Genomic DNA, 15,764 nt, shown 5'->3' with positions numbered 1-15,764 from the left:
TCATATTAAAGATCCAGTAGCTACAAGCTGCTCAGTTTTATGCAAATGAGGCACAGTCCCTTCAGGCTCCTGGCAAGGTGCCAAAGTGGCCCTGGGCAAAATTTGGATGCCCCTGCAATACTTATTTTGAAACAGTCAATAATACCTTCACTATCAGCTCCACATAGGGAAGAAACTTGATATCGAAGACAAGCTTTGCTGTCCATTGTTCGAGGATTTTTTTTCCACTGTCTAAAAACAGTGCCAAAGGAAAGTCTTAAGTGCTGCTCCACTGTTTTCAGGCCAAAATATTTAGTGTTAAAGTAAAACAGTGTATTCAGAAGAGCAAATGGAGAGTGTGATCCTAGCTGTTTTATCCTCCAAAGATAATCTTCTTCAACTCGAGAGAATATTGATCCTTCCAGGAAAAAAAAAATGTATTAGAGAAAATACAATAAGGCAAACAACCCACGTTTAAAAGAATCAGTAACTTCTATCAACTGCAAAAATCAAACAAAATGTTCAATATTCAATGGAAAACTCTGCCCACATCCCTAAGAGGAGAAACTGAAACCCACTGATTCAGAAAGAGAAAACGGCAATTTCCACATAAGCAAGACACACACGCAACACTTTTTTGTTAACCTACTTCAACAGGATACTTAAATTGTCACTCTCATTACTGATGTCACTTCATAAAAAAGTGAAGGTTAGAGAAAGTGACCAACCTCGGTCCTTTCATAAGAAAACACTCATATTTTTGGGTTGGGTTTTTGAGTTTTTTGGCACATGTAAGGGACCCTGACTGACCGTCTCAATTTTCTGATTGCAGATAAAAGCCTCATCCAGAAAGGACTCCTGTATCACTTTAGCTGAAGGCGTCAGCTAGGCCAGCAGTTGCTACCTAAAGAGGCTATAGCAGATCTAAGATAACTGGAAGAAAGGGAGAAAAGAAAGGTGTACCTCCCTCCTTCTCATGGGTTTATGGTAGAAAAATTCTAGGGCAACTTGACAGCCTACAATCCCAAAAGGGAAGAAAGGAGAGGGGCTGGGAAATAGCACTTTTATCCCTTCCTTTATTCCCCAAAAACCTGCAGTAATTTGAGAGATAGGGAGAGAAACAACCCTATACTCCAGAAATGGGGGAGACAGTTGGGGAGGTCTGGGAAGGAAAAATGGTGACTGCCCCATCCTACTGGAAGCAGAGGCAACCCTGAAAATAAGACTGTAAACAGTCCCTCCAAAGAGAGATGGGAAAGAGTGGTGTGGGAGTGTGGAGTACAGCAGGGAACACAAGAATTACAGAACCTGGTCTTGCGTGCTCAGCTCTCTGATTGAGTGATGTTGTTAGCTGGACCACTAAGCTCGTCTTTCCTGGCAGCATTCTGATCTACTGGGAGAGAGGGCAGAGGAGACTAGAAATGAGTTCCTCTCCTACCTCACAGCCACACACCCCACTCTCCCCCCAGACTCATCACAGGAGATCTGCCCACTCCAGTTGAGGCCGAGGGGTTATGGGGGTGGGTTCATGTGTGGGACTCACCAGGTACTTAAATGATTCCGTCACCACGAAGTGCCTAACTTCCCAGCCCCACTGAGCACCCTACAATGTTCTTCACACATACTAAACTCTCTCCCATCTTTTTTCAGAAGTGGGTTGTTTATCCTCTTATTCTCAGGGCTGCTCCAGCTTCAAAGGGGGAGTGATGGCCACAAATGCTCCTTCACAGCCACCCAGAGCTACCTCTCCCATTCTTGGGGTGGGGAATGATGCAGTTTGTTTCACGCCCCATATTCTGAAAAGGACCCAGATTCCTTTTGGCAGAGAGGAGACAGCACAAGTGATGCCGCCCAGGCCTTCTGTTCTCTCCTCTGTTGGGTGTGCATGGCTAGTGCGGGTGTTCCTCCCCTAAACTGTACCAGATGTCTTACAGGAGTGGAAGGATACAGGTTCACCTTTCCCTGCCACTTCCTAAGTAGTCTTAGTGCTGATGCATCTTCTTTGCAGAGCTGCTGGCCTCATCCCCTGCAATGATTGGGCCGGGGTGGGGGGAGAGGCAAGGTGAATGACACCTACAATTTTATTTGTTTTGATGTTATCAATCACCATCACAAGGCACAAAATATTTGTTTGTGTATATCTGCATGCTTAAGAGTACAGAATAGAAGACTGTACATGACAAAAAAGAAAATTACCATCTGGAAGTATGCTTGGTTGCCAACTTTTAAGGATTTTATTTAATTCCTGCTCAAATGTCTGGTAGCTTGGATTAATAAATATATTGTCTTTTCGATTGTTTCCATACAAGTACTAAAAAAAGAAGAACAAACAATATTTACTGTATTGGAAGAATTAGTGACAAAACAATGTATGTTATGAGCCAGCATTTCTTCTCACAAAACAATGAAATTTTTTAATAGTTTAGCAGTTGTAGGCTGGCTATAAAACAAAGTAGTGTAGCATTTAAGTCACATAACATCTAATATTGGGTACAACAAAATTAAAGATAAAAATAATGGAGAAAATATTTAAGATAAAAATATTGGTTTAATTAGAAGCGTAAGTCACATCAATGAACAGGATTTTTTAAAAAAATCTCTAAAAACCAAAGTATTTAGATATGGAACCAACACTTATTTTTCATTTCCAGCTAAGTCTTGAGAGTAGATACATTTTTAGCAGGACAACATTTTAAATGTAAAATGTGATTATTGACAACAATACAAATGACAGAATTACCGTTACTTCTAACACAGAGCAAAGAAAAATATTTACTCATGGTAATGATATGCAGCACTACAAGAAAACTGGTAGACTGTGCAAGGCGCCTGAATATTCAGAAGTCTAATGTCTAATTATCTTAATCCTCTTGATCTTGCAGACAGAAGTAGTTGCTCTTTTGAACATTGACCAAGAATTACTTATGAGGGCTATACTAGTATTTGACATTATCCTCTCTGGAGACATTTCTAAGAAATGGAGTATTGGCTTCTTAAAACTTCCACTTCAATATTATCGTAGTGAAAACAAGCCTGTTGCTAGTGAATACAATAAAAGCGATAAACTGAAAAGTATGTGCTCACTTCTGGAAATGGCATCTTTTTCTGTACACATCCTTGAAACAACATTAAACACAGCACTCATTTGTATTAAGCAGAAGTTCAGCATATCTTGACTACCTTATCTTTACACTTAGTCTTACAATAAGGAAAAATGAATCCGTACACTTTCTTTGAAGTCTTAAGTCTCTGAATACACAGTACCTTAGTTCAGAGAATTGATCTGTAATGGATACATTTACAAAAATGCTTTCTTGAAAACTTAAAACCCTTACAAATATTTTCAATATGTGATTAATTCAAAATTGCATATCTGCCAATTCTAAATCAGATATTGCAACAAGTCTGTAAAAGAAATCTTAAGAGGATCCCGCTACTTATTTTTTATCCTTATTTTGGTTAACACATTTACCTGGTCTTGAACATATTGATGCTTTTTTCCAAGTGTCCCTTTTAAAAATATATTCTTATGTGCTTTCAAAATATATCAAAGTCAGAAAAACTAATACAAGTAAGGTTTCTACACAACCCCCATTATGCTCAAAGCCTATACCTAACAGAGAATAAGGCTCATCCATGCTAAACTATCTAGTCCCAACAACTATAGTAATTCTACTGGGGGGAAGAAATGTTCTCTGCCCTTCCCTCTGCCTTCCCCAACAACCTGATGGACAGTATTAGTACAAGTTCCAATACTAAGTTACTAAAACACTGCTGATTAGTTAAAAGCCATGGGAATTTAATTTAAAAGATTAAAGCCATGGGAATTTCCACTGTATCTGAGTGAAGGCTTAATACTGTTCTCAATTCATTAGGGTTATTTTTGTTTTTTTTTTGCCTGTCTGGATAATTTCTCAGCTTTCTTCTTCCTTTGTTACTCCTTTGATCTGAAAAGAGCACACACTTTTCTTCTGGTAAAATTTGTTGCAATCATAATTTTCCCTAATATACTGATCTCTCAATTTAGTTTTCCTCCATAGAGTAGTTATCTGGTTTATTTGAATATACAAGTCTGAGGGTTTTTTTTCATATTAATTTTGTTTTATTACTAGCAAAATCCTTTAACTAATATCTGACAAAAGCCTTCCTAACTTACCAACGCCCCTTCTGCTTAAGTCCTTTAACAGTTTTCCTGGAAGTTATATTTATTCTCCATTCCACGGATTCCAGTCTAGGGTCGTCAGCTAGGAGGAAGGGATGTAATGACCTAAGAATTGAGTTGTGTTTTGTTCCACATAGGGACAATGGGATCAAATTTAGTACATTGTAAGTTAAAAATATTCTCATTGCTAGGCCCCAGGAGAAAGTCTGAATCTGCTTCTGCTTGTAGGGAAGGGGGAAAAACACCTGAGGATACCTTCCTTAAAATGCACAAAATCTGCCATTAATAAAATGTGTACTTGCTGTCACCCTGACTGCTCGTGTGTGTATATCCTCTAATCCCCAATTCATTTTTGTCTTTGTGGACTGTAAGCTCTTTAGTACAGAGACCATGTCTTCCTATGTGTTTGAACAGCATCTAGCACAACTGGGCCCTAAACCCCATTGGGACCTATGGGCACTATCTCAATTAAAATATGAAACACAAATACAAACAATAGTTTCAATGGCATGATCAATGAAGAATGCTAGTCCAGTGTCACAATATATTATTTTTGAATTAGGATGCCTGATATTCATGTCCATGCAAGACAAAGCACTTACTATAAACTTAACATTAAACATATGCCTAATATTTGCACCAGAAAAATAGGCCGAGTAGAGGAGATAAAAGAGCATTTTGGGGAGCTATTGGGAGAGCACTATTTTATAAGCAGATGGCTTATTTTTCAGTACTGTATATCTGGTTTTTTAAAAAATTTAATAAGAAGTTCTGATGTCAGAGTGATAGAAGATCATGCAAGGACAGTGGTGGAAAGCTACCTGAGATTAAACTACATATTCTTAAACATGTTGTATATTTTGCCAAATAAAAGGATGTTGTCTTTCTTTGTGGTAGATATTTGGAAAGTTATCAACTAGCTCCCACTAGAAACTAAATAGTTGGAGAAGAATTTCTTAAAATATTTTTGATTGTTTAAGGGATTCATTATTGATTCCAGTCCCTTCCCTTAACAATGAGAAAATTTAGCTACGGTGAGAGCTGGTTAAAGAAGAGCTGGTGCTCTATATTAAGACACATATATAAATGAGGTTTGGACTGATTGAAATTTTCATTCAGCCTTACCGTTTTCAGCTCGGAATTTAGAATGTTTAATCTAAAGACTGCTTTCTGCACCACAAAGAGAAAATAAAAGTGAGATGCCGCTCTATGTCAAAGATAAATGTTACGGAACACCTTCTTTATCTAAGAATCTAATGGTCTTTTACTGTGTTTATCTGCAATGGAATTATAGTGACTCTTTTCTGATCTGAAGTATGACAGAATTTTAAATCAATTTGTTTAACTATTAAACCTTTTTACATTCCACAAAATAAGGTAGGCTAACAATAGTGCTCAGTATTCAGCAAAGGCAGCTCTGCCCAATAAGCACTCCACCACACAGCTGTCCCCTCCATCCACTAATAAAAAATTAGTCATCATTATCGTGATCAATGATACTATCAGAGTTTGTGAAAATTCTCATTTTCTGTGTAGATACAGTTAACTATTTCATTCTTCTTTATCATTAAATCATCTTAGGCAATCCACACAAATTTCAACACTTGAAAAATTGTTTTTGTCAGACACAAGTGAATGTAAGGCAACTCATTCCTTACCTTCATTTAGCACAAGGTTTAAAAGTATCATGTTGCACCACCTTTCTTTCACATTTCCAGATGTGTTCGTAGTTCATCATCAAAACACACACCTTTCCATTATGTAATTTATATCTCTCTGCATTCCAAATTAACACAGCTTCTATGTTCATAATGCCTCCTAGCCACTTATTAACCAATAAATCCACATTTTCTTATCCCCATTCTTTCATTAAAGCATAACACAGAGTCAAATCATCAGCTCCATAGTCTACTGCATCTTCTAGATTACTAACCTCCTGAATCCCAAGACACAGATAATAGATGCTGTCAGGTGTATAGTTCTCTCCATTTGGTCTTCGAATTTCATTGACAAAACGTGCCAAGCCATAGTTTAGCTCAGCTACAGTATGCAATAGCAGATCTTCCTTTAATTTCACAGACTTTGCTGTAAAATAAAGATAAAACAAATTAACATTACACAACAACATTAACATTACTTGTTATGGGAGGGAAATGGTTTAGATCAGAGGTTCTCAACCTTTTTCTTTCTGAGGACCCCCAACATTCTATAAAAACTCCACGGCCCACCTGTGCCACAATAACTGGTTTGCTGCATATAAAAGCCAGGGCTGGCGTTAGGGGTTAGGACGTTAGGCAACTGCCTGGTGCCCCATGCCACAGGGGCCCCCACAAATTACATTGCTCAGGCTTCAGCCCCAAGTGGCAGGGCTCAGGGTCCTGGGCTTCAGCCCCATACGGTGGGGCTTCAGCTTTTGGCCCTGGGCTCCAGTGAGTCTAATGCTGGCCCTGCTTGGAGGCCCCCCGAAACCTGCCCCGACCCCTGGTTGAGAACTACTGGTTTAGATATTCTCTGCGCAGACTAATAAGTGAGTTCCAGTGTTGTAACTGGTATATTTGACCAAAATTCCGCAGCAAAGCCACCAGATTCAAGGCTATGTTAATTGACTACACTGCACTGTGCCATGATGGGAAGCATATCACCCACCATGGAGAATTTACTGTCATGCCAGGCTGAGGAAAAGGTGGAATAAGACAATAGCCCAAGGTATTAATTCAAATACAAGGAGTGCGGGAGGGAGGTTTCAGAAAGAATAGCTGCATTTCTGGTGTGTATATGGCTATGCTAAGGCACATGAGAGACAAGAAGAAGAGGAGATTAGTGGCCCCAGGGGCCAAAGTAAATGCGGAAACCAGAAGAGCCTTGCAGGAAGGGCACCTGCATTCCATAGCTCCGAAGCCCAATTGAGCAGAACCCCACATTCAGGTACAGGTTAGAATCTGTACACTGCCAACTCCGTTCCCAGCTAAAGACCTCTTAAGCTGTGAACTCTGGGGCTGGCTAAAAGATAAGAAGAATGAGTGGGCTGCTAGAAAACTAAGGGGCCACACTAAATGCTGACAGCTAGGGTGGTCCATCCTGTTTCACACCAGGAGCACAAGACCCAGGACTCAGAATCTAGTGCAGAAGGTATCTTTAGGAAAAAGCCATGTTTGTGAGAACTTGGAAAAAGAGTTAAGCAGTCATTTTCAGAAATAAATAATCCTGGTGTACACAGGATTCAATTAAAACTTGAAAACACTAATTAATATTTTATATTAAGAATTCGTTTATAAAAGGTGAAGAGTTCATGAAAATATAAAAGTTCTTATAAAAATAAAAATGAATTACAAATATGTGGGCAATACTTACTTGATTTCAGTTCCTCTAATACTGGCAGATCTTCATCTAGACTCCTAGTTTTTACCCAGTGTTTCCACGCATTAACACCATATGCATATTTGAAAGGAAAACTACACTCTGAATTCTCAGAGCTATCATCATGAGACTGGTATTCTGACACTGCTTTTCTCTTCACTCCCTGTCATTGAAATAAATCTGTAAATATTACTGCTTATTAAACTGTTCTAACTTACCGTCAGTAATATTACCCTTATCTAAAAACACAGAAACTAAGCAAACTATAACAAACTGCCAGCCAGATTTTGAATTATAAAACTGAAGTAGCAATATTTGTTTCATTCAACTAGAGTCAGTAGGTGGGTCCTTATACTGAAGACACTTCCAAGAACAGTTCTACTTGTGCTGACAAGTACTTCTAAGACACCTAACAAAGTGGTATCTAAGATAGATGAAGTTAGATGGGCTTTTTTTATTATAAAGAAGCTGTTGCATTAGAAACACTAACACACACACACCCCTGGCACCACAGTTCACAGAGTTAAGATTATAGGATTAATTTTCAAGTCCTCATTTTGTAAGTATGCAAATCAGGAAGGTAGAAGTGCAACTAAAAGCTTAGTCCATCGTTCATTTTGCAAACCACACCCAAAAACAGGGAGGTTGAACTGACTCCTTTTGAAAATATACTAGATACCGAAAGAACAATTCCAGCTTTTGCAGGCCCCACATTTAAATTTAGTAAGCAAAATATAAAGAAGGCTTAAGAAACCCTAATATTAATAGAATTTTCTTCATCATTTAAAAAAAATGCTATGAAACAGTTTGCTAGATACAGTTCTTGTAATCTAAACACTGCATATTTGTGCTGGTGCCTGTGTGCCCCAAGGGGAAACTGCCTGGAAACAAAAAGAAAGTGAGTACTTGTGGCACCTTAGAGACTAACAAATTTATTTGAGCATAAGCTTTTGTGAGCTACACCTCACTTCATCACGAAAGCTTATGCTCAAATAAATTGGTTAGTCTCTAAGGTGCCACAAGTACTCCTTTTCTTTTTGCGAATACAGACTAACACGGCTGCTACTCTGAAACCTGACTGGAAACAGACTATGAACAAAAGAATCTGACCAATCTATTTTCAGTGCCTAAACTAGTGAAGTGCAAAAATGGGTATGAAGAGCATAAACAACGAAAGCCAACACTTTAATGATCAGGATGTTACTAGTAGCATACATGTAAGGACATTTCTTTAGGAGTATTTATTAATATTATACACTCTGTTTCAGTTATTTTAAGAGTAGGATTGTCAGATAAAGTAGTGCATCTTCACTAAAAACTTATGGCCTTAGAGAAAAGGATGCCAAATCTTACATAGTTACAAGTCTGAGGATCTTCCTTCTATAGACTGGCGATAGTAGGTATACATGACATCTTTCCCAATAAAAGGAAGCTGGTGCTATTTCTTTAGTAATGTTTTTACCATATTCTTCCAAATCTCTCCCTCCAAAAAGTGGATTTAATGCTCATAATGCATTTCCCTATTTCCCCACAAATGTCCCATTTTATAACTTTTTGAGATTGACAGGTATAGGCATGGGACAGTTCTGAGGTACCATCCCAAAATCTCTAGGACAGGAGTTAAAACATGTGACAGTGCATCTATAGGGCAGGCTCAAAGAACAGCATCAACAACAGTAACTATTTGCCTAGCAAAGCATCAAAGTGTGTGCCATATATAAGGCTGCTCAGAAAAGAGGAAGTCACTTACCTTGTGCAGGAAAATTGTTCTTCGAGATGTGTCCCCCTCTGGGTGCTCCATTGTAAGTGCGCTTGAGTCCCTGTACTGCCGATCAGAGAGCTCTGACAGTGTCCATTCGGCCCACACATATGCTGTCCCTCGCCTCATGCTCTGCTACGAGGCTAACCAGCGTGCATGAGTGAACCCCCCTCCGTTCCTTCTCTATTGCTGAGTCCCTGACAAGAAGTCCGAAATACAGGGGAGGAGGGTGGGTAGTGGAGCACCCATAGGGATACCCCCTCGAAGAACCATCATTAGTTATTGCACAAGGGGAGTAACTTCCTCTACTTCTCTGAGTAGTGTTCCTAGGAATGCTCCACTGTCGATGACTCCCAAGGAGCATCTCCAATGGGAGGCTGGGGCTACGGAGTCGAGTCTGTTATGGATGACAATACTTCGGAGCTGAAGACAGCGTCAGAAGCAGAGTCCCCAGTAATCACATAGTGCTCTGCGAAGGTACGTGCAGATGCCCAGGTTGCTGCTCTACAGATTTCTACAGGTACGTTCTTGAGGAAGGCAACAAAAGAGAAAATGAATGTGGGAAGTGTGTGGATGTGGATTCCAGATGGAGATATTACGTTGAGAACCTCATAGCAGTGTTTGATACAGTTTGAAACCCATTTGGAGAATCTCTGGACCAATATTGCTGCACCTTTAGACCTCTGCAATGAAAAGCAAGAGCTTAAGAGATTTCCTAAAGGCCTTTGTCCTGTCCAGATAAAAAGTCAGGGCTCTCCTAGTGTTTAGTGTGTACAGAATAGGCTCCCTGTTATCACGGTGAGGTTTAGGGTAAACAGTCAGATAGTGAATCAGTTTAGGTGAAAAGACAAGGTCACCTTGGGAATGAACCTGGGGTGCGGTCTTGCCAAGGTGATCGCCACCAGAAAGGCTGTCTTCATCTACAGATATGAGAGTAAACAAGTAGCCATGGGGGTCAAAGGGCGGTCTATTTAGGCTCTTTAGTACAGGTTTAGGTCCCATGTTGGGGTAGGATGTCTGGGTTGGGGAAAAAGGTTCACTATACCTCAAGGAATCATTTTGTGACTATGGCCGCTAGGTGAACTTTGAAATGAAAGCTAGTCCTGATTTCTTGGGAGTCAGTATATAATTTAAGACCACTGGAAGATTAGCAGATGTCAGGGAAATTTACCTGGAATCACCCCAGACCTGAAACCTGGTCCACTTTTGCAGGTAAGTATGACTGGTAGTCCATTTTTTACTGTGTAAAAACACTTCCTGTACCTCCTCAGAGTAGGATCTTTCTATATGCTGGAACCATGACGGAGCAAGGCCTTGAGTTGGGGTATCTGCAGATTGGGATGAAGTGTGTGTCCTTTGTTCTGTGAGAGGAGGCATGGAGTGGGTTGGAGAGAGAGATCAGAGGGTATGTCGCCAGTTGTGACAGGAAGGGTACAAACATCTGTCTTGGCCAGATGGGAGTAATCAGTATGATGTTTGCTCTCTATTTTTTAACAGGACTTTCAACAGTAAGAGGAATGGGGGAAAAGGTGTAGAGAAGGTCCCTGTTCCACAGAAGGAAGAAAGCATCCCCCAACGAGTGTCCTATTCCTGCCCTAGAGCAGTAGTGTGGACACCGTTCAAGTAAGTGGTGAACAGTTCTGTAGTCAGTTCCCCCCACCTCCTGAACAGTATGTGCAGTACTGCTGAGTTTATCTCCCATTTGTGATCATGTGGGAACTTGCAACTGAGACGGTCCACTATCGAGTTTTGTACTCCTGGAAGGTAGGCCTCTGACAGTATAAAGCTGTGGGAAATGGACCGGTTCCATAGCTTTAGTGCTTCCTCGCAAAAGGAGGATGATCTGGCACCTCCATGTCGATTTATGTGGTACACACAAGCAGTGTTGTCTGTCAAGGCTCATGTGTGTGTACCCTTGATTAGTGGAAGGAAGTGGAGAGCATAGAGCAGGTACATGGGAGATCTTATAGTGGTGCAGCTACATCAGTACAGCTGTGCCACTGTAAGCTCTCTAGTATAGACATAGCCTAAATCTGAGAAATCGTCTATAAGAAAGTAGGATCGATATGTGGTAATAGGCATCCTGCAGGTTGAGAGCTGAAAACCAATTTCCCTGTTCCAAAGATGGAATAATAGCTGCTAGTGTGACCAACCTGAATTTTTGAGCTTTGACAAATTCAGTGCTCTGAGGCCCAGTATGGGTCTCCCACTTCCCTTCTTCTTGGGTATCATGAAATAACAAGAGTAAAATCCTTTTCCTTGTAGACCTAGAGGTACAGGTTCTATGGCTCCTAGATGGAGGAGGAGGAGATCTGTTTCTCATCGTAATAACCTCTTGCAAGAAGGGTCCCTGAAGAGGGACAGGGAAGGGTGCTGGGGGAAGGTGACATGGATAGAGTACCCACTGTGGATGATTTACAGGATCCTTTGGTCAGATGTTATTCATTCCCAATGTTGTGGAATGAAGAAAGATGGTACCCAGATGCGGGCAAAAGGTTGGTCAGTTGAAGTTGGTGTTGAGGGGAGTGGTCTGTCAGTGACCCAACCAAGATGTCAAAACTGATGTTTTGAGGTGGATGTTTGTAACAAGGAAGACTGGGACTTGATGGTTTACATTTGGAAAATCTGGATTTTTCATTTGAGGCTCATGACAGTGTTGAGTTGGAAAATGTGGAGTGCGGGATTTATGCCTGAGGCTGCAGACTAAATGACCGGAGGGTGGCCCTGGAGACTTTAAGTGTATGGAGGGACATGTCAGCCTTCTTGGCAAACAATCTGGTGCCTTTGAAGGGAAGGTCCTCTACAGTAACCTGCACTTCTTTAGGGAAGTCAGATAGATGCAACTAGGGTGCTAGCTGCATAACTCCTGCTGTAGAGATGAACCAGGCTGCTGTATTGGTTGCATCAAGCGCTGATTGGAACACTTGGTATAATAGACATAGGCGTATTTTGCTGTCAGAGCTTGATAGTTTGCAATTCTGAATTGCAGTGTGGTGGAGGAATAGGCCTTTCTCCCAAATAGGTCGAAGCGCTTCCAATCCCTATCATAGAAGGTCAACCTCACTTGGTGTTGAAGACCCCAGGAGTCTGCAGTGTCCACAACAACAGAATTGGGGAAGGAGGGGGAATGGGAAAAAAGAAATTCCGTATCCCTAGCTGGGATGTAATTTTTTTTTTTTAACAGCCCATTTGCAGGTGGGTATGATCAGTGCTGGAATTTTCGACATAAGCTTGGCCGAGTCCAGAAGGGCCTTGCTGATGGGGAGGGTTATTCTGGAAGAAGAGCTTATAATAGGTGCCTTTTACCTCAAGAGGTATCTGCAGTGTGTCAGCCACCCTTTTAGCTAGATCTTGAAATACCTGAACTCGTCGGCTAGAGATGGTGGAAGGGGCATCACTGCCTCATCTGGGGAGGAGAAAGAGATGTTCGTCTGTGGTGTGACTTCCCCCTCGAATCCACCCTCCTAATTGTTCCTCCATGATATCGGAGGCTCTGGATATCATGGCTCAGGGAGAGCGCCTAAAAGGCTCACGGTGGGTCATGCTGTATGCTTGGGAGGCATGTAGTCTGTACGCTAGCCAAGGATCCCAGTAGAGCCACTGGTGAAGTGAAAAAGGTCTTGGTGGTTGTGGTATGGCTAGCCATGGGCACCATGGTTGAGGAGCAGGTGGAGGGTATGACTGAGGGGGCCCAGGTTGATAGCGAGCACTATAAGAGTGAGAGACAACCTCCTCCTGCTCACTATCTGATTCATCACAGGAGACTGGAGGTGCATGATACAGTGCTAGTGAAGATTCTGGTGCCCAAAGTAAACTTGGTATCAGAGCCCTGGTACCAAACAAGGGAGACTCTGGTATGTCAGATACCATGAGTTCTCTAGAGTGTCTGAATTCCTGTGGTGCAGACCTAACCAGTGCCTAACCAGTTGTCGGGGAGCCGGCGGCACTGAGTATTGGGGATCTTGGCCATACCGAGTGCTCCAAGGCTGGATGGCTTGCTGTTGATGGTGCCAATGGTACTGCTCATACTGGCAGTGTCTTCTTAGTGGTGGCACAGTCTCTGTCCTTGCCCTTATCCGTTGGTACCGTTGCTTCGGTGCCTATGCCCACCAGGTCTTTAGGCACATCAGTGGTACCTGCCACTTCAGACCCTCGAGGGCTATGGGTACCATCTGGACTATCTCTGTACTGATGATACCAAATGTGCCAGTGATCTTTTTCAGCTAGCTCAGGGCTCACAGCTCTCTTTTTTGAAGCCTTAAGTGAGGGGGTCCATGGTTGTTTTCTTTGACCCATAGTCCTTAGATGTTAAGAAAGAGAAAGTAAAGAAAGCTCTAGAACTAAGAGAAAAGTATTAACTAACTATAGAAGGGCTAAGAGAGAGATAATCTGAAAAAATGGACTGCTAATAGCTTCATCTCTGGCCGGGGGTGTTGAAAAGGAACTGTGAGGCGTTCGCCCGTGAGTGCTGCTTAGCCTCAAAGCAGAACATGGGGAGGGTGGACAGTGCATGTGCAGGCCAAATGGACACTGCTACCAAAGTTCTCCGATCGGCAGTGCAGGGACGCAAACATACCTGGAGTGGAGCACCCATAGGGATACTACTCTAAGAAGGAGGCTAGGAAAAGAGCAACCTAAACACTGCACCTTCTTAAGAAGAGACAAGCAAACAATCTCAATGGCCCCATATGATTTACAAGATACACGGGGACTTTTACTAAATTCTTCTCTCATGCACACATGAACAGAGCAGTCTTAGTTTTGCACTTTATGAGCTTAGCAAAAAAAAAAAAAAAAAAATTCTGCAAAACATACTGTGCATCTGCTAAGAACAATTTTTCACAAATCTTAACTGCTAATCAAAACCAATGTTCACCAGAACACTCAAAGGCACTTCTCAGTGAGGGTTTTTTCGATCCAAATTTCAATGTTTCTGTACCCAACCAACCATTATCTTTAGAACTGTTAAATGCAGCAGCATTTTTTTAAAAACATATCATACTTGCAAAAAAATAGGGAGGGAAAATATTTTCTCCCGACTCTCACTCAAAATCGTCAGAACTGTTTTTGCTCAGATTTTCAACAACCAAAAATCAAACTTGGTCAGCCCTCAAACCTGGAAAATTTCAGAATGGAAATGAAGTCTGGGAAAATTTTGAGCGATTGAAAAATATTTATAATTGTTACTTATAGCGGCTGCTCTAGTAAGCTAATTCATTTATATAATTGGCTGAGCAAAGAAAATGGAATCTCTACGCTCAATGGAATTTCTTGGAGAGTCAGTAAGTTTGGCCACCAGTGATTTAGTATTTCCATTTTACAAGTAGGGGAACTAAGGCAGCAGTACACAAAGCTATGCAAATCAGTGGCAAAGATGGGATTAAACCCCAGAAATTAACTGGTAACCACTCTCTTACTCACTCTGCCCAATGACAAGTCTGGAGTAAGTATTACACTGAATTAATTGCATGGCACTGAATTAATTTTACTACTTGAACAAGTGCACTATTTCATTCCAAAGCAATTAAACATATTAATATTTTAATTAGCAATAACTTCAGTTTTCACAGTGATCTAAAATTTAGTCAACCTGCAGTGTACAAAGTTTTTTTGTATTTGAATCACATGATCTATTACCTTCTTTTTGGATCGAGGTCTTGGCTGTTCTTCATATTCTTCCCCAAAGACAAGAGGCAGCAAAAATTCATTTTCTGTATCAAGCTCCTCAGCCGCTGCAAATATATTAGAAACTTAAGTTTCATAAAACTTCTGAGAGATTACATGATCCAAGGTTATGAATTACATAAATCTGCATTAATACAAGGAGTCTATTAGAGTACACTGATGATAATGTTCTGCTAACATTTGTTGCAGGACCAAGTGTGGAATTTCAGAAGAGGCAATTCATTTTGTTTTGATATTTTATATGAAATACCAATTTCAAAAGCAATTTAATGACGAAAAAAATTTTCAAGTGGTCTGTTACATGGTGTAAGGCTACTAACTGTGATATGTAACCTATCACATAAATCTATCTCTGTATCAGATGACTGGCGGATAGCTAATGTAACGCCAATTTTTTAAAACTGCTCCAGAGATGATCCTGGCAATTACAAGCCAGTAAGTCTAACTTTAGAACAAGGCAAACTGGTTAAAATGATAGTAAAGACAGATTTATCAGACCTACAGATGAACACACTATGTTGAGAAAGAGTCAACGCTGCTTTTGTAAAGGGAAATCATGCCTCGCCAATTCGTTAGAACTCTTTGAGGGTATCAACAAACATGTGGATATGGCTGATCCGGTGGATATTGTGTACTTGGACTTTCAGAAAGCCTTTGACAATGTCCTTCACCAAAGGCTCTTACATAAAGTACACAGTCATGGGATAAGAGGGAAATTCCTCTCATGGATCAGTAACTAGTTAAAAGACAGGAAACCAAGGGCAGGAATAAAAGGTCAGTTTTCATAGAAGAGAGAGGTAAATAGCAAGGTTCCCCAAGAAT

At 40.8% G+C, this 15,764-nt stretch overlaps 1 protein-coding gene across 33 annotated transcripts in view; it reads right to left on the bottom strand.

Annotated features, from left to right (window-relative positions):
* The window catches only part of ZMYM2 (zinc finger MYM-type containing 2), a 190,509-nt gene that overhangs the window by 7,743 nt on the left and 167,002 nt on the right, over positions 1–15,764 (bottom strand). For 30 of the 33 annotated variants that reach the window (XM_043504246.1, XM_043504261.1, XM_038420584.2 and 27 more), the window contains 5 exons: positions 14,895–14,989; positions 7,493–7,661; positions 6,075–6,226; positions 2,176–2,290; positions 146–397 (listed from right to left, as the gene is read on the bottom strand). In XM_043504246.1, coding sequence (XP_043360181.1) covers positions 146–397; positions 2,176–2,290; positions 6,075–6,226; positions 7,493–7,661; positions 14,895–14,989 — 783 coding nt within the window. The remainder of the gene's footprint in view (positions 1–145; positions 398–2,175; positions 2,291–6,074; positions 6,227–7,492; positions 7,662–14,894; positions 14,990–15,764) is intronic. The other 3 variants (XM_043504249.1, XM_043504262.1, XM_043504263.1) reach the window with 1 other exon arrangement.

The sequence above is a fragment of the Dermochelys coriacea genome, chromosome 1 (assembly GCF_009764565.3).
Source record: "Dermochelys coriacea isolate rDerCor1 chromosome 1, rDerCor1.pri.v4, whole genome shotgun sequence".
Classification (NCBI taxonomy): Eukaryota; Metazoa; Chordata; order Testudines; family Dermochelyidae; genus Dermochelys; species Dermochelys coriacea.
This window is presented reverse-complemented; position numbering and strand designations above follow the sequence as displayed.